Here is a 24,116-nt window from a genome sequence, read left to right as displayed (position 1 = left end):
CAGAATCCATGAAATTCAGCTGAGTCCAACTGGGTTTTCAGAAAACACATCTGCTTTAAGAATTTATCCCTCCAAGCATTATCTCGAGCCCTTTCTAATTGTTAACGCAGGACACCATCAGTTCTATTAAAAATCTCCCAAATAGTTGAGGCAAAGCCAACATTTTACTATTTCAGACATTTACCCCCAACCCAAATTCTGTCACCAGAGGAGAAAAGCAGCAGCTCTTCCAGTTTTCAGTATTCATTTTTGGAGAATAATCTTTTAAAAACTGCTTACTGTGATTTTCCAGGTACATTTGCTATTGGGAGGGTACACTCCAGGAAAACCTTCGCTGCCAATAAATCCAGACTCTCCGGTAAGAATGCCGCCACATGTGAAAACAGGTCTGGGAAAATAAGAGGAAAAGAAATCTGAAACAGAGCCTAACAATTCACTGTCAATTTCAGAAAGATGTAGTTTGTTAATAGGGATAAAATGAATACTGACTATTAAGTGCCTGCATCATATAAGGAATTTGAAATACTTATTAGCTCTTAGAATATTTAAATTATAGCCTAATAAAACATTCAGTCCAGCTACAATGATCTCCACCATAGTAACACTATAATAACAAGATCAATCTACCGATCTATCCATCCATCCATCCACCATCCATATGCAATCAAGTCCGTATCAAGTGATAAGACATTACTGGAAAATGGTAAATAGAAAATGTAACTGGGGGGAGTGAGAGAGAAAAGGTGAGAGCTAGGCTCTGTGAAGTGCATGGTTTTAAAGACAGACAAGTAATTAGTTAATGTGGGAAAGTTTTAATTTCCTAGATGAAGAGAGATGCCTAATTCTCCCTGTTTTGGAAAATAGTTGGCCATTGGCAGAGCCTCCCACTGAAAAGGGATGTTGATGGTGATGGAGGTGGAAAAGGAGATGCCAAAGTTGGCCATAGGACGAGTCCCCAGCCCAGGTCCTGGAGCCATCCGGCAGCTCAGAGGTTGGTGAAGAGTTAACTTTCCGAGAGCTGCTCCCGGGCGCCGGGCAACTCGGGCTTTTCCGTAGGCTTAAGCCTCTGGGCAAAGCGTCTCCAGGGAAGAAAAGAGAAGTAAACCAAAGTTCACATATTTGGGCCCCAGTGCTTCTTTGCACCCGCATAAAGCTGCGGGCAGAGGAGACCCAGGGCAGGTTAAGCCCCTACCACGTGGTGGCTGGCCAGCTGCAGGGCCGTCCAGCGGGCGGAACTGGGGGCGCAGGAGGGAGCCCCGACGACGGGCGCCGTCCCGTGTCCCGGTGGCGCGTGGGTCCCCCGGCGCCCCAAAGCGAACTGGGTAAAGTAAAGCAGCGGGCGAGGGGCATGGAGGAAGGAGGGGAGGGGTGCGGTTGGGGGTCGCGTTACCTCTCGGAGAGCTGCGGACGCGAGTGCTGGGCGGCGGCGACCAGCAGCAGGCAGAGCGGGGCCCAGGCGCCCGCGCCCCTCATGGCTGGTGAAGACGCTCGGGGCTCGCCCCACCCCGGCGCGCACACCGGAGCACCGCGCGCTCCGCACCCGCCCGGGCTCCCGCCCCGGCGCGCCCCGCACCCCGGCTTCTCCCGCTCGCTCGCACGCGCCGCCGCGGGGCAGCCCAGGTAGCTGGGTGTGCGCGGCAGGCGGGGCCGGGGCGCTTTTCTAGAGGCGATTACGGTGCAGTCTGCTTCGCCGCTGGATGTCCCCTGAGGAGTTGCTCTGGCAGCCACAGGCCACTGCTGAATATCCCGTTTGTTCTCCAGCGGCGAGAGGGGGCGGCTCCCAGGCCGGAGCCTCCTCCTCTCTTGGGGCGGGCGGGCGGCTCCTCGCTGGCACCCCGAGACCCGCAGTCCTGGTCACATCCCGCCGGCAGGGGCGGTGAGGAGAAGGATGAAAGAGAACCCCCTGCCAAGTGGTACCCAAATGGGACTCGGTGCCTTGATCTACAGATGATAGGGGGTGGTGTGACCTTGGTTTGCTTTAGGGGGTGTTTTTCTCTAGTTGCTTTTAAATAAAAAGTATTGACGCTTGCTGGTTGCTGGAAAACGTAGGGTTCCTCCTTCAAACACCCAGCTCCAAGGATAGAAAGGGGAAAATAAAAGAGGGATTCTATCATATTTTAACTCCTACCCTAGTTCTCTTACTTTAAGCAAACACGGACCTACACACACACACACCCGTCTATACATACACACGTACAGTGTCAGTAGATTCTTTTATGTATTTACTGGTGTGTGAGAATAGGGACATAGTTTCTATTTGGGAGGGGGATTAGGAGTTAGAAACGAGTTTTCAGCCATGCGATTTGTGACTGAATTATCATTATTGTGCCAAATATAAGACAAAATCCGGATCATCAGTTCTCACTATCCCCTGTTATGTTTTGAAAATAGTATTTCTTTGCTGGCATCTCTCTCTTTTTAAAAAGATATTTTCCAACAATGTCTCTTTCTGTAGTATTAATTACTTTTTACAGAGAATTTGTTTTTTCTAAGAACAATTGCAGTCTTATGGAGTCAAGACTAATTTTAAATATTTATTTGGCTAACTGTTTCTCAATAACCATAGAGTAGTAAAAGAAAAACAAGAACAGAATGGATTCACTGAGGTTTTTCAATGACCAGGTCCCCACAAAAGGGATATAGCTGAATTTACATGCCTCCTTTTAGATGTTCCTCCTACATTATTTTCACCATTCTAAGCAGAATAATAATAATAAGCATTAAGATAGTACTTACCAAGACTTCATTTCTAATAATGAACCTACAGTGTTAAGAACCTTTAGTGTTAAGAACATAAATACTCCTGGCAAGGAAATAAACAAAAGTTGGCTACATAGAATAATCTTATTTTTAGAAAAGTGGATTCCAGGAGTCAATAGTAGGAACCAGAATTTCCCTGTGGGGTTTAGATTTTCTTACTATTTTTGAAAAAGTGAAGGAAAAATACACCAAGAACTACAACTTTTAAAAAATTTTCTAAAGGCACCACACCCTGTGAGACATTAAAAAAAGAAAAAAAGGATTACAGAATTTGGCAAACAACATTACATCCTGAAACCTACACCCTCAACCCAATAAAATTGTTTTAAAACAGCAAATAGGAAAATAAATGATTGTTTATTTTGCACATGTTTCAAGAGTATGCTGTCCAATAGCATATGTGTTTTAGATGATATTTTATTGAAAAGTCAGAGTTTTAAATTATAGAGTGAAAATATTACTCAACTCACTTTCTGGTAATGATTTGAAGTGATCATAGCCAGAAAATACTTCATTCTTAGGACTAAGCTAAGTTTTCAAAATTTTAAATTAAAAAACAAAGTATTAAACATGACTAAGTGGATAGATAACAACATAAGTACGCAACAACTCTTTTCTTAATTTATGTGTTTATATAATGACTGTGTTTATTACTGTGTTTATATCCTCACTAAAAAAGTTAGAGTTTCAGCACTGATAGTTCTGTTATTGTTGAGATATGTAAAAAGACATGAATGTTACCATATGATTTTAGAAATTTACTAAGACCTTATTATTTGCTGTTAGAAATGAATATTTAACTTGGAACTACAATTCTGACCAAAATTATAAACCTTTAATGTCCCGAGAAGTTTAATGTGTTAAAATTGAGACAGACCCAAGTGGACTCTGAAGGTTCATGTAAGAACCTTCAGTGAGACCGATTTTTGGACTTCAGAGATGCAGTGTTGCTATGGTGGTAGGTAGCCACAGAATTCCAGGCACTAGGAAAGGGGAAAGGTAGAGGGGACCAAACCCTGTGGATGCAGAGTGGTAGGTGAGGTGATCCTTGTTGTTCAAAGTGTATATTACCCAGCCTTTGCAATAAACCAAATTGCACAGAGACTCAAAGTCATAAGAGTATGAGGATATTCACCAGTGGACTAACCACTAACAAAATCAGACCACACTCAAATGTATTTTGCTGCATAATATCAGCACCTGTGTGTACATTTTGAAGAAAGTGGAGAAAACCACTAGACCATTCAGGTATGACCTAAATGAAATCCCTTATGACTATACAGTGGAAGTGAGAAATAGATTTAAGGGACTAAATCCGATAGACACAGTGCCTGATGAACTATGGATGGAGGTTCGTGACATTGTACAGGAGACATGAATCAAGACCATCCCCATGGAAAAGAAATGCGAAAAAGCAAAATGGCTCTCTGAGAAGGCCTTACAAACAGCTGTGAAAAGAAGGGAAGTGAAAAGCAAAGGAGAAAAGGAAAGATATACCCATTTGAATGCAGAGTTCCAAAGAATAGCAAGGAGAGAGAAGAAAGCCTTCCTCAGTGACCAGTGCAAATAGAGGAAAACAATAGAATGGGAAAGACTAGAGATCTCTTCAAGAAAATTAGAGACACCAAGGGAACATTTCATGCACAGATGGGCTCAATAAAGGACAGAAATGGTATGGACCTAACAGAAGCAGAAGATATTAAGAAGAGGTGGCAAGAATACACAGAAGAACTGTACAAAAAAGATCTTCATGACCCAGATAATCACAATGGTGTGATCACTCACCTAGAGCCAGACATCCTGGAATGTGAAGTCAAGAGGGCCTTAGTAAGCATCACTACAAACAAAGCTAATGGAGGTGATGGCATTCCAGTTGAGCTATTTCAAATCCCGAAGGATGACGCTGTGAAAGTGCTGCACTCAGTATGCCAGCAAATTTGGAAAGCTCAGCAGTGGCCACAGGACTGGAAAAGATCAGTTTTCATTCCAATCCCAAAGAAAGGCAATGCCAAAGAATCCTGAAACTACCGCACAATTGCACTCATCTCACACGCTAGTGAAGTAATGCTTAAAATTCTCCAAGCCACAAGTGCGGGGCCGGCCCCGCAGATCTGTCTCTTGCTTCAACAGTGCTTGGACCGAACAGACGCAGGGACGCCCCTTGCTCCAGCCTCCGATCACCCTCCAACCTTTTTTCCAGTCGCAACCTCCGAGTCAGCCACCCAGCTGTCCGCGATCACCGGGACCAGCCACCATTTTTTAACTCATTATTACCGATCAGATTATTACCGAATCTGAGCTCCCAGATTCGTCAGAATTATTCTACCGAGGTGGAGGCCGCCGTCAACCGCCTGGTTAACATGCAACTGCGGGCTTCCTACGCCTACCTCTCTCTGGGCTTCTATTTCGACCACGACGATGTGGCCCTGGAGGGTGTAGGTCACTTTTTTCGCGAATTGGCCAAGGAGAAGCGCGAGGGCGCGGAGCGTCTCTTGAAAATGCAAAAACAGCGTGGCGGCCGCGCCCTCTTCCTGGACGTGCAAAAGCCATCTCAAGATGAGTGGGGTAAAACCCAGGACGCTATGGAAGCCGCCCTTCTCGTAGAGAAGAACCTGAATCAAGCCCTGTTGGATCTGCATGGCCTGGCTTCTGCCCGCGGAGACCCCCACATCTGTGACTTCCTGGAGAACCACTTCCTAGATGAGGAAGTGAAACTCATCAAGAAGATGGGTGACCACCTGACCAACCTCCTCAGGCTGGCTGGTCTCCAGGCTGGGTTGGGCGACTATCTCTTCGAAAGGCTCATCCTCAAGCACGACTAGGAGCTTCTGGAGACCAGTGGCCATTGAAGAACCCACCTAACATCAGGGCTGCCTGAAGCCCCTCTCTGCAGCCACTAGGCAGCTTTTTAACACCCTGGAGCCCTCCCTCAAGCCTTGGACCAAAAGGAAACAATAAAGCTTTTTGCAGCATAAAAAAAAAAAAAATTCTCCAAGCCAGGCTTCAGCAATACGTGAACCGTGAACTTTCAGATGTTCAAGCTGGCTTTAGGAAAGGCAGAGGAACCAGAGATCAAATGGCCAGCATCCTCTGGATCATCGAAAAAGCGAGAGTTCCAGAAACACATCTATTTCTGCTTTATTGACTATGCCAAAGCCTTTGACTGTGTGGATCACAATAAACTGTGGAAAATTCTGAAAGAGATGGGAATCCCAGACCACCTGACCTGCCTCTTGAGAAATTTGTATGCAGGTCAGGAAGCAACAGTTAGAACTGGACGTGGAACAACAGCCTGGTTCCAAATTGGGAAAGGAGTATGTCAAGGCTGTATATTATCACCCTACTTATTTAACTTATATGCAGAGTACATCATGAGAAACACTGGGCTGGATGAAGCACGAGCTGGAATCAAGATTGCCAGGAAAAAGATCAATAACTGCAGATATGAAGATGACACCACCCTTATGGCAGAAAGGGAAGAAGAACTAAAGAGCCTCTTGATGAAAGTGAAAGAGGAGAGTGAAAAATTTGGCTTAAAGCTCAACATTCAGAAAACAAAGATCATGGCATCCGGTCCCATCACTTCGTGGCAAATAGATGGGGAAACAGTGGAAACAGTGCCAGACTTAATTTTTCTGAGCTCCAAAATCACTGCAGATGGTGACTGCAGCCATGAAATTAAAAGACGCTTACTCCTTGGAAGGAAAGTTATGACCAACCTAGATTGCATATTAAAAAGCAGAGACATTACTTTGCCAATGAAGGTCGGCCTAGTCAAGGCTATGGTTTTCCCAGTGGTCATGTATGGATGTGAGAGTTGGACTATAGAGAAAGCTGAGCGCCAAAGAATTGATGCTTTTGAACTGTGGTGTTGGAGAAGACTCTTGAGAGTCCCTTGAACTGCAAGGAGATCCAACCAGTCCATCCTAAAGGAGATCAGTCCTGAGGGTTCATTGGAAGGACTGATGTTGAAGCTGAAACGCCAGTGCTTTGGCCACCTGATGCGAAGAGCTGACTCATTTGAAAAGACCCTGATGCTGGGAAAGATTGAGGGCAGGAGAAGAAGAGGATGACAGAGGATGAAATGGTTGGGTGGCATCACCGACTTGATGGACATGGGTTTGGGTGGACTCCAGGAGTTGGTGATGGACAGGGAGGCCTGACGTGCTGCAGTTCACGGGGTCGCAAAGAGTCAGACATGACTGAGCAACTGAACTAAACTGTCTGTACTCAGTCGCTCAGTTGTGTCCGACCCTTTGCGACCCCATGGACTGTAGCCTTCCAGGCCCCTCTGTCCATGGCATTTTCCAGGCAAGAATACTGGAGCAGATTGCCATTTCCTACTCCAGGGGATCGTCCAGAACCAGGGATCAAACACACTTCTCCTGTGTCTCCTGCATAACAGGTGGATTCTTTACCATTGAGCCACCTGGGAAACTCCCTAGCTAGGCCCAATATGTCAACATCTTTGTTAGTTAGTACCTGGTCAGTTTATCAACCTTGCAAATATCTGAAAATGCAACATAAATACATTGCACATTTAATTCATGGTGCAGTACTGATCTTGTAAAAGGTCCAGAATCTCACAAGATGGAAACAAGTGATGTTGAAAGAAGTGGAGGGATGATGGACTTTTTTGACAAATGAAAACCTAGAACAATCACTCCAGTGAACAACTGAAGGAAAAAAGCTAAAAGTCTCTGACGAAAAAAAAAAAATTTTTAATGCCAAAAATATTAGAGATGCCTGTGTGAACAATTAAAACTCCCTAAGCTATTTTTTTTCCTAAAGTAATCTACTTTATGATTTTGTGAAAGTCAAAGGTGGAGGGAAGAACGTTTGTATCTTGCTCAAATGCATTTTCATAGGGAAAATTATTCTGAAAAATCCACATTTGATTCAGTATTTTGAGAATTGGCACATAGCTGCAAATATAGATGAAATTTTGTTAAATATAAAATTTAATTTAAAATTTTTTAGTTTTGTTTTTGAAGGTAAAATTCTAAACAGTTTTTCAATATCTGCTGTGAAAATTTGGAACTTGTTTTCAGTACATTTTAAGTGGCCTTTTAATCTCAGCTATGATCATCTCTAATTACCCTGAAAGGCACCTGAACCACAATGAGGGCTCTGCATCAGATTGAAGAGGAGAGGCCAAGAGAGGACATAATAGGGAGCTGGGTTCTATCCTCACATCCCTCCCATTTGTTCTCTTAGGGGCATGAGCCATATCTGGAACTCAGGTGTGCTCTGTGCTTCCTTGAACTCGACACTGCTCCAACTGCAGCACACGAGTCTCAAGATTTATAAGTGCTCCAAATATATAAAGGAAATGAAAAGTATATGGAAAGCAATGTGTAGAATTTTTTTTTTATGCAGCCCAAGTTAGTGACAATACAATGTTCAGGATGTTTGTTTCCGTAACGTGTGTCATTCTTCAAAACTATCACACTGGAATCTCCCTGTGTTCTTTTATCTAGGAAAATATAATAGTGTAGAGTTATGGTATTAACACTTAAGTGATGAAATGCCTTTCCTGAATTCAGTTTTCTAGATACTATCAACATTTAGGAACACTCTGTAATCTTTGAATTCTTGTGCATAGATACTCTGTTCTTGTCACCAAGGATTTTGGAAATTAAAACTTCAAATTTTTTTTTTTTGATGACTAGTAGCCATACTATTCCTCCTAAGAACAGAACATTGGAAGGGAATTGTACTCGTTAGTCTTCTTATCTTCAAACAACTGAGTTTATTCTGGCTGGCTCAAGCAGTATAAGGAATGTATTTTAAAAGAGAAGGTAGTTTATATTACCGTTAAGAGAACTGGGGAAACTTATTTCAAGGCTATTTCCCCCAGAATAATAGACAAAACCTTGCTTCAGAAATGGCCCCATGAGAAATCTGTTGACATTGCTGCCACCAAGGCTAAGCACTAAATGCAAGTACTTCAACTTGTTGCCACTGCCACCTCTGTGAGCATAGCTCATGAATTTCTGCCCAGTGAAATTCAGTCTCCAACACTCCTACCTCAAAGGCCAGACAGCTCTGCTGCCACCTACAGAAGGAAAGCTCATCACAGACCCTCTTTGCTTGGATCTGTTGAATGAGTCTCCTGCAAGTGCATATGGTAATGTTCATGTCACGTGCCTGCATCTCAGCTGCAAGAAAAGCTAGGAGCTCAGCTCTTTGTGGGTGATAAGAATTGCATGTTGTATAAATTTCTCTCAATATTAAAAAGCAACTCAAAAAATAATGGCAGGCACAAATATGATTAATGTCCAAGACAGGGGAATATATGAAGTTCCATTAACCTATCTCTATGACTGAGTGACTGAACTGAACTGAACTGAGTGAGGAAATCTGATGTGAAGAACAGATTCATTGGAAAAGATCCTGATGCTGGGAAAGATTGAAGGTGGGAGGAGGAGACAACAGAGGATGAAATGGTTGAATGGCATCACCGACTCAATGCACAGGAGTTTGATCAAGCTCTGGGAGTTGGTGATGGACAGGGAAGCCTGGCATGCTACAGTCCGTGGGGTCGCAAAGAGTCAGACATGACTGAGCAACTGAACTGATTCAGGAAATCGGCTCCCAGGTGGTCTTTATGTAAACAGGTCCTGAAGAAACCTAATGTGTGTTGAATGAAACCAACTCCACTCATCTGCCCGTATTGGACAAAGAGGTCAGCAACATTTCCCTGGTTTGGAATGAAACTTTGTCCAATGGAAGCACTCCATGATAAATCATCACCATCAACATCATCACCATAATCATCATCGCCATCTCTAACTTTTACTGAGCACTAATATTATGGCCTTCCCTTGTGGCTCAGCTGGTAAAGAATCTGCCTGCAATGCGGGAGACCTGGGTTTGATCCCTGGGTTGGGAAGATCCCCTGGAGAAGGGAAAGGCTATCCACTCCAGTATTCTGGCCTGGAGAATTCCATGGACTGTATAGTCCATGACTATACACGACTGGACTGAGCGAATTTCACTTTCACTTTCAATATTATACACCAGAAACTGTGATATAAATGCTTTGTAACAATGTTTTGTTTAATTATCTCAAAAACCCTATATAGTAAAAATGTTTATCACTATTTTTACAGGTGAAGATTCTGAGATGTATAGAGGTTAACCAATAAACCAAAACCTGCCATATGTAAAAGAAATGCTAGAATTGGAACTCACATTGACTAGAAAGTCCAGGCTCTTGATCAACACTGTGCATCAATTCAACAGAGCCTTGCAGGGGATTCTAAGTTCAGTGTACATGGAGATGGTGCCTGGAGTTGATGGATATATGCTGTGTATATGCACCCAGGAACACTGACTTCATTTTCGGTATTTCTCCAGCCTCTGCCTCACCTGCCGGCCTTGGGGCGTGTGACCAAGGACTGTCCAATCAGAGAGCTCTCCCAGGACTCTTCTGTTGTTGTTTAGTGCTAAGTTGCCTCAGACTATTTGCAACCCCACAGACTGTAGCCCGCCAGGCTCCCCTGTCCACAGGATTGTCCAAGAATACTGGAGTGGGATGCCACTTCCTTCTCCAAGGGATCTTCCCAACCTAGGGATCGAACCTGCATCTCTTCTACTGGAGGTATTGGCGAAAAGGTTCTTCTACCCTCTGGAAGCAGCATGTAAGCAGATGTTATAGGAAAGAGGAGTGAGCCTGAGGTAAATGCTTCAGAGAAACAACTTATTCAATTTCCACATGAAGATGAACCTCCAAGAATTTGGAAAAGATTCTGTTGGGAACCCAAGATTCTACCACAGAATAAGGAGACTTGGTCATGAGAAAAGATACAAGTACCAGTGTTAGTCAAAAAACTAACTTGATCCTAAAAAGTCCTCAGTGAGTGGAACATTAATGATACTGAGGGTCATGAAGTATAGAGTATAATTATCAACATGACCAAATCAAACCAAAACACCTCCGAATGATTTTATTATGTTGACTTTTGGGGATAAACATTTGCCTAAAAGAATGATTATTATTAACTGTAGGTAAGAGGTTTCTTTTTATTTGTTAGATATACATCCCATAATTAAGTAAAAAAAGTCATTTGGATGCTTTTTGTAGGTAACTCATCCAGCTATCTCACCAGGACTCAACTTTACTCATAATCATGAGTCATGCCAAGATGGCAGCTGTCTTCAAGAAGGCAGTGCAGTGGAGTCACTTGGGGGAAAGTGATGGGACCCCAGAGATTAGAGGAATGCCACCGTGATTGCCCATTAACAAGGAACCAGGAGCCTGGAATAAGAAATACCAGAGTACCACAGAGTATTAGCTCAGATCCCTTTGCCCTAGACCACCCTGAGGTCCTATGCCCTCCTCACTGATTCTCAAAGCTCAAGAGTTTGGTGTCAGACCCAACCCTAAGGAGCGAAAACTGAAACCCTCTCTTAAGCTATGTGGTGTTCATCTTCGGTCACCATGTCTTCGTCTTTTTATTTTTTAAGTCAAAATTTCCCTCAGTAAAAAGGAAATACATGCTTATGATATAAAATCTGGAACACATTTAAAAAGAGAAAGAAGAAAATCACCATTAACTTTGCCTCCCGAAGATGACACTGGTGTCCATTTTGTTCCCCGTCCTTTCTGATGTGCCTCTTCTACTATAAAATTGTATCTAGGGATTTGAAGAGTTTGTTTTCAATCCAAGTCCTTCTTTGATTTTGGGAAAGTTACTAATAGAGAAAATCAGTGATAATTTTATAGTGTCAACATTACTGCAATGACAGGCTGAACATGACTTCCTAAGAGGAATGGTGGTTTATCTTTTTCTATTTTAACTCCATTCACAAGTCACTTCCTGCTTACTCATAGCTCTTCTAAACTGCTATTTGGAGAAACCAATTCTAATCACAGGCAGAACTAGCAAATCTACATCCACTTAACTGTCTTTTATTTGTCCCTCAAGGAAAAGATTCACATTCATTGCTCGTTAAACATCTGGAATAAAAAAAATTGTGTTTGCAATCTGAACCTTGTTTGTTATGAGTTGCAAGATTGTTTAGGGGTTATTGCTTTTGAAAAAGTGAGGTAACTAGCTAAAAGCCATTATACAAATAAATACAGAACTATGAGACTGAATCATTAAGACATTCTTTAGAGTGCTGTGAATTATGCAGTTTGTTTTCTTTTAAGCATTTCTGTAGAGATATTGCAATTTGAGAATGAATGAAAATTAAACAAGATTAAATTTAAGAATTTCTATAAAAACTTTATAAAGAATTTATTAATATAAAATTATGTGTAAAGAATTTATATGCAGTATAGTACATGAATATGTTTATATATAAATATATATAAATTATGGCTATGAAAACAGTTCTAAATCCATGCTATTAATAAAACTAGCTTCAAGTATGTGTCCCAAGGCCTTTGACTTCAGAGTTCTAAAGACATTTTATAGTCTTATAAATGCTTTTGAAATAATCCCAACAAAAACTTCATTTTTCCTAAGAAAAGAGTTGAACTCTGAATACGTATTTTTTTCCACTAAGATAATTGCAAAAGAAGATATATGTTAGAAAATATCACTTTGCATAAATTTAAATGAAGCCCGAAGGTTTGCACATCAACATATATTTATTGTGGATATTAAGTGGTTATTCATTTTAAAAATTTGCATGAGACTTGTTTGATGGAATTTAATAGGATTACAGCTCTTGACAGAGTCCAGAGCCTCTTCTCAGGGACACTGCAATTGCAACATCCTAACTGAGGGATGTTTGCCAGACGCTAATGACAGGAGTACCCTGGCTCTCTGTATAGAACTAATTGCACAAATGAGAAGTTGTACCAACAGAAGTGCTGTGTCTGTGCCTGGAGCTGGCATTGTCTGTTTTCTCAATTGGTAATGTTTCCATTGGCAGTGTGGAGAGATTTTTTTTGTTTGTTTCATTTTCCTTTGAACTTTGTGCTTTATTTTTGGTAAATATTGAGAATTCTGAACAAAGTAATATATGAACATATATGTATAATATACCCAGCATTTTCTGTACATGTACTGTTTATGCATATGTAGATAAGGATGCAGCTTTGAATGTGTGTATGCATCGTCCCTAGACAGTGCTGAGAATGCAATAACAAATTTTTTACTCTTTGAAGTGCCCTTTTCTAAATGCCAAACTGACCAGCCTCTTCTAACTACATGTTTTTCCTTATAATGCTACAGTTCTGATTCAACGGACATGAATTTGAGCAAACTCTGGGAGATGGTGAAGGACAGGGAAGTCTGGCATGCATGGAGTTGCACAGAGTCAAACAAGACTTGAGGACTGACCAATAGCAACACAACAACAAAGTTTAATTTGATTTTTTAATCTCAGCTAATCCAAAATCTTCCTTTCCTCCCTCCCTCTCTTCCTTTCATAAATTTTTGAGAGTCTACTTTATGTCAATTGCTGCACTAAGTCCTGGATATACAGTGTTGAATAGAGCAGACCCAGCTTGTATTCTCACCATTGAGAATGCCCTTCAAGATTATTTCTCCTTGGTAATTCAAGGGAACTAATCTCTTTCATTTTGTGTGGTGTTGGTTTGGTCCTCTGGGAGGCAGACACTAGTACAGACTTAGGTGTCCAAGAAATGCCTGTGGGAGATAAAGGCAAGAGGAGGCACGAGTAGATGGGGAGCCTCAGACTGCAGTGCAGACTGGCACCTGTGAAAAGAGTTAGAGAAAGAAGTGGGGTTGGGTTGGAAGAACTTTGGGTAACAGTGCAGTCCTGAGCAAAAGCCGGGCCACATCATCAAGAAGCTCCCTCAGGGAGCCTGTTAGAGGAGACCTGGGTTGGGCCTGGCTGTAGTACTTCTGCCATTGACTGGGAATAGCCTGGTGGCCTTGGCATGCATCTTAGTAGATTCCTAAAGTATGGCAGCTGGAGGCTACCAGCTAATGACAGTTCTTAACCCAGGTTCTCTCCTGAGGGACAACTGTATGGTATACTCCATGGCTGCCACGTAGATAGATTTTAGGGTTTTATCCACAGATTGTACAATATCTGCATGCTCAGTTGTGTCCAACTCTTTGCGACTCCGTGGACTGTAGCTTTCCAGGCTCTTCTGTCCGTGGAATTTTCCAGGCAAGAATAATGGGGTGGGTTGCCATTTCCTTCTCCAGGGGATCTCCCTGACCCAGGGATCAAAACCGAGTCACCTGTGTCTTCTGTGTTGGCAGGCAGATTCTTTACCATGGCGCCATCTGGGAGATGATCTTCAGAGGCAACTTTATTTTCAAGTTTTTGGAAGGCATAGGAGGACAGTGAGAGTGGAAGAAACATTTCACTTCTGCCCCCAGGTAAAGACTGCTATATAAGAATTTAACTGTCTGGCAACAAGGGAAACAAGCAAGCACAGGGAGCTATATTCACTATCCTGTGATTAAACCATAATGGAAAAGTGTATGAAAAAGATTATGTATCTGTATATATGTATAACTGAGTCACTTTGCTGTTTAGCAGAGATTAACACAATATTGTAAATCAACTATATTCAATAAATTTATTAAAAAGAATAAATAATATGAATAAAAATGTATACTATGAATTCACAGTGACGGTACAAAATTTGAAAGGTGAAATTTAACAAAAATAATTTTGTGTGAAAAAAAATTAATTTTGTAACACCTAAACAAGTGCATTACTGTGTCCTTCTGTTTTAGGAGAGAGGTCTAGCGCCCTCCATGATCCAACTGCACTGAAAGTGTAAATAGGACTGTTTGTAATGATGCATTTCTTTGGATGTCTAAGGCTCCAAATCCTTTTTTTCACTCTTGCACAATAGACACTTACCAGCAGTAAGGTATAAAATTAGACACACAGCAGGCATCCTATATTGCCTGTCTCTTCTAGACTGCTTGTGCTACCTACAAATCTAGGACGTCCAGCCCTGAAGTTCTAGGACATCTTGGATTGCCTTTCCTCTTCTCTTAAACAAAATTAAGCCAAAACCACACCATCCCATGCCACCACCACCACCAAAAGACTTGTAGTTGAGGAAAAGATAGACCAAGTTAAAAAATGGATTAAAAAATGAAAACTACAAAACCATGTGATTATCTCCAGAATAATTGTACCCTAATGCATTTCCATTGGACCCTCCTCCAGCTTGCCCTCCCATCAGGTAGCTCTAGTGGGTCTGAAAACATAGGCAGCCCAAAGGATTTTAACCGATAGTATAGCAAGCCAACAACTCTCCATCTCCAAAATGATTATCACCAAGAAAAAATTGAATACCAGCAGTCAACTGAATTCTTCAGGGCAAAAACAAATAACTGAATACTAAGTGTCCAGATGGGTAGTATTTCAGATGAAGACATGGTGGTTGGACTCTTTTTTTTTTTTTTAATCTCTGCTAAAAGCACTAAAGAAACAGGAGAAACTTGCTTCTTGGTTTTCAAAAAGGGAAACATGAGAACATTAGACACAATGAGAAGGAGATTAGGAGATTCTCACTATGCTACTCCTCAACATTTTTGTGGTTGGATCTACACTTATCCAAAAAACTAGCTCCCTACATTAATTTTAAAGCGTAACTATGATGTCTTTAATGTTCTGAGAAACAGTAAATTAAAACATACTTTAGCTGAGTATCCAAATGTGTGCTATTCAATGACAGCCACCAGTCACATGTGACTATTTAAATTTAAATTAAACTTATATCAATTAAAATAAAATTAAAAAATTCAGTTCCACAGTTGTACACTTCACATTTTGAGTATCCAGGAGCCACAGCTATGGGGCAGCACTGATTTAGATGACTGGTTAGATTTTAAATAAATTGGCCTGGTCTACAAGATAGTCAAACAGCTTCTCACTTGCAAGTGTTTAAATAAATAGTGCGTTTGCCTTTAGCAAATGTTTATAACTTATCTGTCTCACTGTGAGAACTCCCCTCCTTGCTGACCTTCCACTCTCTTCTTTCTTGCCCTTCCTTTCATTGATTCTTTTCTTGTATGGTGTGAAGACAAGTTGCTCCCAAACATTCTCAGCAGGTTTTGCCTGCCTCTCCCGTCCCTGGTGTTTAAAGCCCAGGGGAAAAGATAGACTTTAAATCAGTTAGAATTTCAAGAAAACTAACTGGAGATTCGTACCCTTCCTCTTGAAAATGAGCTTTAGCAACAGGTTAAATTCAAATTGTTAGAATTAAACAAAATCATATTAGCTTAATTCTATATATTATTTAGCCAAGTACAGATTTAAAAGAACTTACAATTATATAAAAATGAAAAATATATTTGAAAGCTAGGACAGACAGCTTTAACTATCTTTTCAGAGGAGTCTTTAGAAAAATCAATGGCCTCTCTGAAATTCTAAAAAGTTTTACAATATGTGAAACTTACAGTGTTTCAAAGAAATCAGAAATATTTTTATATTTACTTTGGTCAAATGTCACATATATAAATAGGGACTGTAATTATGTCTATTGTTTAAATCATTAATAAAATCTTTCCCATCAAATCAGACACTAGTTTTGAATTTAATTGCACAGCACATATGAATCCTCTAGTGCTAGAGCTAGATGTTACAAAAGCAAAACTTTCTCGATTTTTCTAGAGCTGAAATCATGCCATCTCTCAAGCCCAGGTGGCACTAGTGGGAAAGAACCTGCCCGCCAGATTCCTCCTGCCTGCAGGAGCCTTAAGAGACTTGGCTTTGATCCCTGGGTTGGGAAGATTCCCTGGAGAAGGGCAGGGCAACCCACTCCAGTATTCCAGCCTGGAGAATCCCATGGACAGAGGAGCCTGGTGGGCTGCAATTCATGGGGTCTCAAAGTGTGTTAAGTGAAGTGACTTAACACACACAAAGCCCTAGAAGGCAGAAAGCCTCATCCTACTTCTTGAGTCTAAACCCAAATCACTGCCAGTTTCTTCTCAGTTTATTTTGGGTAGTTACTCAGTGGTCATCATTTCCCTTCTCTTCCTCTTCTTCAAGGAGTGACCTCATTAATTCACTCATCTAATATTTACTGAGCTACCACTATTCAGCAGGAACCAGGCACTGGGGATATGATGGCAAATAAGACAAAGTCATAGGACTTCCCGGGTAGTTCAGTGCTTAAGAATCTGCCTTCCAATAATAGGGACATGGGTTGGATACCTGGTTGGGAAACTAAGATCCCATCTGCCCAGGGGCAACCAAGCCCTCACGTCATAAGAACTGAGCTCCGTGCATGCACCACAACTAGAGAGAAGCCATGTGTGCACAATAATTAAAAAATAAAGACAAAGTCCTTCCCCTCAGAGAGCATGTGTTCCAGTCGGGAAGGAGGACAATAAGAAAGCAAACAAATAAATACATGAAAAATATTGACACTAGTAAAAGCTCTAGAGAAAATTAAAACAGGATGTTGTGGTAGAAAGCCCTGGGTGAACAGGGAATCCTCACTGTGATAATATTTAAGCCAAGACCTGAATAATAAGAAAGAACCAGGCTTGAGAAAGAGAAAAGAGCATTTGGATGAAGGAAACAGGAGACACCAGCTCAAAGGTGAGAAAGAGCTTGGCTTCTAGTCTCTGAAGACTTCCATGAGCTCCAGCAGCAGCAAAGGGGATAGTGTATCTCCTCCCTAACCCTGAGCAATGCATCTGGCTACCTCAGTAAGGGAGGGACTTGGGCAACCAGCAAATCTTAGGAAAAAGAAGCTTTCATATCATCTTAGACTTTTAGCACACAAAAGTAAGCATTCTTTAATCAACTTGTGCACTTCTCCCCTTTCATTTTCTATTCCTTGTGTAACTTTTTTTTTTTTTTTTTACTTTTAGTAGAAAATAGCCCAACTGGTAAAGAATCTGCCTGTGATGCAGGAGACCTGGGTTCAGTCCCTGGGTTGGGAAGATCCCCTGGAGGAGGGCATGGCAACCAACTCCAGTATTCTTGCCTAGAGAATCCCCATGGACAGAGGAGCCAGGCAGGCTGCAGTCCATGGGGTCGCAAAAAGTTGGACATGACTGAGCGACAAAGAATAGCACAGAACAGAAACAATATTAAGAAAGCATGGAGTTTGGTATAACATAATTTTTGAAGCAAGAGCCAAGATGATGCTTTTTCTTTCACAGGCGCATCATCTTTCTTGCAGGACCACACCAGCCAGTCGTCACTCTTGCCTCAGCTGGGCACCAAAACGAGAAATACGTATGGTGAAGTTCTTGGGGAACTTCTTTATGCCAACGTGATTTTTCAAAACATATATCATAATTAACGGGCTTCCCAGGTGGCTCTACTATTCTTTCCCAGTAGTAAAGAATGTGCCTGTCAAGCAGGAGACATAAATGGCTACTCACTCCAGTATTCTTGCCTGGAGAATACCATGGACAGAGGAGTCTGGCAGGCTACAGTTCATGAGGTTGCAAAGAGTCAGACATGAGTGAGCACACACACACACACACACACACACACACACACCTTAATTAATATACATCTAATATTCTCTCTAAAGTCTTTAAATTATTATTTATTTCTTGAGGCTATGTCATCTGTCCACCTATTTGTATGTCCATACATCCATCCACCTGTTGGGCAGATTTCATCAAATATACAAGGGTCAGGTCCTTCTTGATCCAGTCCTGCTTAAACCCTTTCCTCTCTCCCCTCCCTTGGAATCCCTTTGGCCCTTTTTCCATGCTGTGCAGCTTAGCACTTTATGATGTATTGAATGCATTATCCATTCTGACCACTGCAATGGTGGCAAGAATTAGGGTAGGTATTATTTCCATCTCGCTAATGAGGAAACCAAAGCCTGGAGTATTGACATCTATGAGTGCTCTATTCTCTATTAAATATCCATCTGTCTTTCTTTTTTTAAATTATCTTTTATTGAAGTATAGTTGATATACAGTCCTAGTTTTAGATGTATAACATAGTAATTCAATATTTCTATGGATTATATTCCATTCAAAGAAATACTAAATCACTATGTTGTGTATCAGACACTAGCATAGTGTTGTATGTCAATTATACTTCAGAAACATTTAAAAAAGAGATAACGTTTGTGGTTACCAGAAGTGGAAGGCAGCATAGGGAAAAGAATCGGATGAAGGCTGTGAAAAGGTACAAACTTCTAGTTATAAGATAAGTGAGAACCAAAGATGCCATGTACAACATGTTAAATATATTAACACTGCTGCATGTTATGTGTGAACATTTTGGAGAGAATGGGTACTGAAAGTTCTCATCACAAGAAAAAAAGTTTTGTATTTCTTTACTTCTGTACTGTGAAATGGAATATTTCCTGCCATCTCAATAAATAAGGATGTCCCAAGTATCTGTGAATCCAGCCCTCCAGATATGAATTTCTGAGCCCAGGAAGAGCAATGCCTGCTATCTGACAGCAGTCAAGCTTCCACCACAAGCTGCCACCACTCCCTATGGTGAGCAAGGAACTAAGAATATGAGTAATCAAACCGCAGGCTGCTGGCCCCAGATGGCTGAGATACACGTGAAAGGAATGATTTCAGTAAGTCTAGACTCTTGCCTCTTCCCATACATACAAAAGCACTAAATTTCTTAAACTGAGATATCTGGTTTTCCTTAATTAACAAGAATCTTTCAGTGTTCAAACTACCTGCCCCTTGCTGCAAACTTCTGTCTAAACTGACTCCTCCTCCTGCCTCCTTGGAGCAGCTCTCTCAGGGTCACTTGAGATGCTGTCTCCCAGGCTGAAGTCCTAAAAATTCCCAAAAAATAAAACGAGACTTTGAACTCCTAGGTTGTGACTACATTTTAAAGTTCACAATACCTACAGGAGGTGGTAACTGGACTTGTGATAATCACTTCATGGTGTATGTGGGTCAAATCATCATGCACCACAGCTTAAGCTTATACAGTACTACTAATCTTATGTAGATTATGTCTCAAAAAAACTGGAAGGAAAAAAAAGCAATGGAGTAAATATCTATGTACTGGTAAGAAACAGATGATCAAGTTTTATATGCTTAAAAAGTAAATTGTTAAACATTGTTATAATAGGATCCCATTTGTGAAATAATATAGATGTTTCTGTGTGTATGTACATGTACGTATTTGTATACACACATACATGTTTATATTTATCCATATGTATTTGTATATGCATGAAAAATCTGGAAAGTAGGCAACTGCAAGAGGGACTTCTATGTTTACCTTACATTCTTCTGAATATATGAATTATTTACAATAAGAATATGGCAATTTTATAATTTAAGTTTTCTTTTACAATTAAAATAAATACTTTGTACTAGGTGAAAAAAAGTTATTACAAAATAATGTCTACAATTCTCTGTCCTGTAAATATGTCCGTGTTACTTTGCCTGTGCTGTGCTCAGTCATGTCTGACTCTTTGAGACCCTATGGACTGTAGCCCACCAGGCTCCTCTGTCCGTGGGATTCTCCAGGCAACAATACTAGAGTGGGTTGCTATAGCCTGCTCCAGGAGATCTTCCCTAGCCAGTGACTGAACCCATGTCTCCTGTGTTGTAGGCATGTTCTTTACTGCTGAGCCACTGGGGAAGCCCATTGCTTTGCCTGTTTTCCTAAAGAGTTAAACATGTACTTTTGACCCAGAAATCCCATTCTTACATCTTTTCTCAAGAGAAATAAAAATATATGTCTACAAAAAGACTTATACATGAATATTTATTGTCATTTTATTCATACTAGCTCAAAGGTAAAATAGCCCAGGTGTTTAACAACAGGAATGTAGATAAACAAATTGCAGTACATGTATACAATGGAAAACTACTCAGTCACAAAAAAGGAAGAACCTTTTTTTAATGCCTACCAGAACATGGATGAATCTCAAAAACATTATGCTGAGCAAAAGAGGCCAGCCTAAAAGAGTACATAATACGATTCCATTTATATGACATTTTCAATCAGGAAAACTAATCTGGAGCAGCAAAAAGCATATCAGTGGTTTTCTGGGGCCAGAAATAGGGGTGGGTAGTGGATGAGTATAGATAACAAAGAGTGCAAGAGGACTTTTGGGGGAGGTAGAAATGTTCTATAGCTCAATTGTGGTGGTGGTTCCATGGGTATATGCTTTTGTCACAACCCACTGAATTGTACACTTAAAATAGGTAGATGTTGTATGAAATTTATATATCAATAAAAACAATTAAAAAAATATATATATCTACCTATAAAATGTATATATATACATGTGTGTGTGTTCTTAAATCAGAGAAGGCAATGGCACCCCACTCCAGGACTCTTGCCTGGAAAATCCCATGGATGGAGGAGTCTGGTGGGCTGCAGTCCATGGGGCGGCTAAGAGTCGGATACGACTGAGTGACTTCACTTTCACTTTTCACTTTCATGCATTGGAGAAGGAAATGGCAACCCACTCCAGTGTTCTTGCCTGGAGAATCCCAGGGACGGGGGAGCCTGGTGGGCTGCCGTCTATGGGGTCGCACAGAGTCGGACACGACTGAAGTTACTTAGCAGTAGCAGTTCTTAAATTCCCTTTCCTCTATATAAGAAGGTTTATGAAGATGTAGGGAACTATATGTAAGCCAAAGTTCCAGACAAAGAAGACACTGTAACCAAGAATGAGCATGTTTCTCAGCTTTGAGGATAACATGCAATGAGCAGGTAGAAATAGATTCCAAAATATAGGAGTGAGGCCACTGCACACACTGGAAATTCAGTTCCTGGGAGGGTAGGCTTCTAGCTGCTCTTCCTAAGCAGTGGCTCATAGATTCCAATAGAGCATAATACAAAGTAAAAAACTGAGGTAGTAATACCTGTGGCCTGGCCTCATTAGGTCCCTGGGGAGGAGGGTGGTAGCGGGGGCAGGGGCAGGGCTGACTCCCCTGAGACCCAGGGGCCTCTCTGGGACTGCAGCTGCTTGCTGGCTCCCCCTAGAGGTGGGGACTCTCCAGTGGGCATGAAGAGAAAGCCTTTCCCACAGTGTGGGCTCAAGAGAAGACAAGGCTCACAAGAGAGTTGACCAGAAATCGGTCCTCTTGGAGACTCTGACTTGGAGCTGCTCACCTGGGACTCTGTGGTGGTGAGTTGCTTGGTTCCAGGTTTCTGGTCTGAATGATACCAGGCAGCGGAGATTGGCAGGGCTAGAGCTGAAATGGACGCTTGTGGCCAACTCCCCATTCTTGTGCTCTTAGTGCCTGTATTGTCCTTCCCCACTTTTAGTCCAAGTTGTCCTGGCGAGGAGGCTCCACCCTGGCTCTCTGGGGGAGAACAGTGACTCAGGCAGCAGTAAATCAGAGCTTCCTACTCCCCTGGCCGCAGCGAGGAGTTCAGGGATGGGCATCTGACTGCTCCCTCCCCAGAGCCCATGGGTTGCCACGAAACATTTTTGGAGAATGAGACATTTCTGTGAAGAGTGGGATGTGGAGTCATTTTTGCTCTGAGGCTAAGATCTGAGGGGATGTTGGGTCAGATCTGCTGCCACCATCTTGATACTACCGGAGCTATCTCAAAGGAAATCGGATGAGAGATAGAGAGCAGGTCCTAAAGACAGTGCTTGGGCCCAGAATCCCACCATGATTGATGAGTCCATCCTGGGACTCTCTGTTTTCTCACTCAGTTCCCTAGTCAATTCCCTTCTTTAAACCCACCGGTGTCAGGTTTTCTGTCTCATGCAACTGAAATGGAAAATTCCTGTTGCTTCCACTGCATGGAGTTACCCCACCCCACCCCACCTCCATCAACTGGCAAATATGTCCTTCTCTTTCAAGATTCACTTTATGCACCAATCACCTCTAAGTCTTTTCTGGCTCTCCTGCCCAAGGTGGAACTTCCTTCATTTCCCTCCACTGTACTCTGCACACATTTGTATCAAAACACCTAAATTGCTTTAGAACCCTTATTCTTATCATTGGTGGCTCTCTCTCTATTAAGTTGTAAAGTTCCTGAGGACAGGAGCTGTCTATGCATTGGTTTTGTGTCCTCAGAGTCTAGTCCAGTGTCTGACACATAGTAGGTATACGACTAGCATTGGTTACATGAATCAGTGAATGGGGCAAGAGTCTGTATCCAAGTTTTCCTATACGTGATATTCACATCCTAGCAGCTGGACAGAGTGACGTCATGGAGAATTTTGGGTTAACAGTGGAAAGAACCAATCGTTCATCAGTCAGTCAGTCAGTCTATCCAAATCTACTTAGGCATCACTCACAGCTGGAACTCCTAGGCTGAGGAGTGACTCATGCTTGGAAATAGGAAACCCAGGGCTGTTTAAAAGCCCCCTAATGCCCAAAACTGATTTTTGTGGCAACCTTTCCCCAACTCTGCTCTCTCTCAGAAGATCTGGGTGAGCAGCTCTGGAGAGCCAAGGGCAGAAAACCTGAGGGATGAGGTTGAAAGTCATGGAATAGTTTCTCAGTATTTGCTAAATTCTTATTGATCAACTGAGTTTGTTTCCTCCAGGTACTTTTTTTGTCTCCATTAATATGAGAAGCCCACTTAGGGTTATAAATATGGCCAAAGGCAAAATAAAATGACATTAGTGGATATAAACAGAAAATGTTTGCAGTATTAGATGCTTTCTCAAAAGTATCCTTACCACAGTACTATCAGTAAGTAGGTCTGATCACCTGTCATGTTGTGAACTGATCTTGTTGACTTTTTCTATCTCCCAAATGAGAAGGTCACCAACCCTAAGTTCTATCATCTATTAATATTAACTAGAAAACCTTGGGCAAGTCATTCAGCATATCAAGGGTATTGCTTTATCACCTCCTCAGTGGGACAATAAAATCCTCATCCTTACTTATTAATACATCTCATAGTTGAAATGAGGATTAAATGAAAGGAGAGATGGAAAGTGAAGTGAGCTTGCATGCCTTTTAAGTTCTGTATCCTTTAGTGCACTTGTTACAGACTGCATCTGTCTTTATTTTCTTGGTTGCAAGTGACAGAAAAACAACCCAATCAGCCTTAACTGAAAACAAGATGTTTTGGCCCTTGTAACTGAAAAATCCCGAGACAGGTCTGGGATCCCAGACACTCTCTCTCATCTCTGGTTATCTTCAGTGTTGGTTCAATTTCCGAATATTGTGTGGTTAGAAGATGCTTCCAGGAGCAGCAGACCTCATTCAAGTATGTTGGGAAAGAGTAATTATTCCCTAAGACTCCCAGTAAAAATTTCATTGAGCTTTATGACTGGATCATGTGCCCATCTGCAAACCAATCAGTGTGACCAAAAGAAATGTCATATATTTTTTTCTGATTATCAAGGCTGAGACACATGTCCATATGTTGAGCCAAGGGTACAATCAACCCCATATTCATTCTATGAACTGAGAGAAGAAGAGTTGGTGATTCCCCAACTCTTTCAAGGGAAATTTCAAGGGAAATTATCCTGTGGTTAGTAGTAGGAAGAATAGAAGCTACATGACGAA

At 41.6% G+C, this 24,116-nt stretch overlaps 1 protein-coding gene and 1 pseudogene across 1 annotated transcript in view; one reads left to right on the top strand and one right to left on the bottom strand.

The window, feature by feature from the left end:
* PCOLCE2 (procollagen C-endopeptidase enhancer 2) overlaps positions 1–1,788 on the bottom strand; it is a 99,463-nt gene extending 97,675 nt beyond the window's left edge. The window contains exons 1-2 of the mRNA XM_027544219.1: positions 1,391–1,788; positions 280–388 (exon numbers count right to left, since the gene is read on the bottom strand). Coding sequence (XP_027400020.1) covers positions 280–388; positions 1,391–1,473 — 192 coding nt within the window. The 5' untranslated portion in view covers positions 1,474–1,788. The remainder of the gene's footprint in view (positions 1–279; positions 389–1,390) is intronic.
* On the top strand, positions 1,472–5,653 carry LOC113898133 (annotated as a pseudogene).
* Positions 5,654–24,116: the final 18,463 nt, after the last annotated feature.

Source organism: Bos indicus x Bos taurus, chromosome 1 (genome assembly GCF_003369695.1).
Source record: "Bos indicus x Bos taurus breed Angus x Brahman F1 hybrid chromosome 1, Bos_hybrid_MaternalHap_v2.0, whole genome shotgun sequence".
In the NCBI taxonomy this organism is placed as follows: domain Eukaryota; kingdom Metazoa; phylum Chordata; class Mammalia; order Artiodactyla; family Bovidae; genus Bos; species Bos indicus x Bos taurus.
The sequence above is the reverse complement of the archived record's forward strand: the minus strand, read 5'-3'. Positions and strand labels throughout refer to the sequence as shown.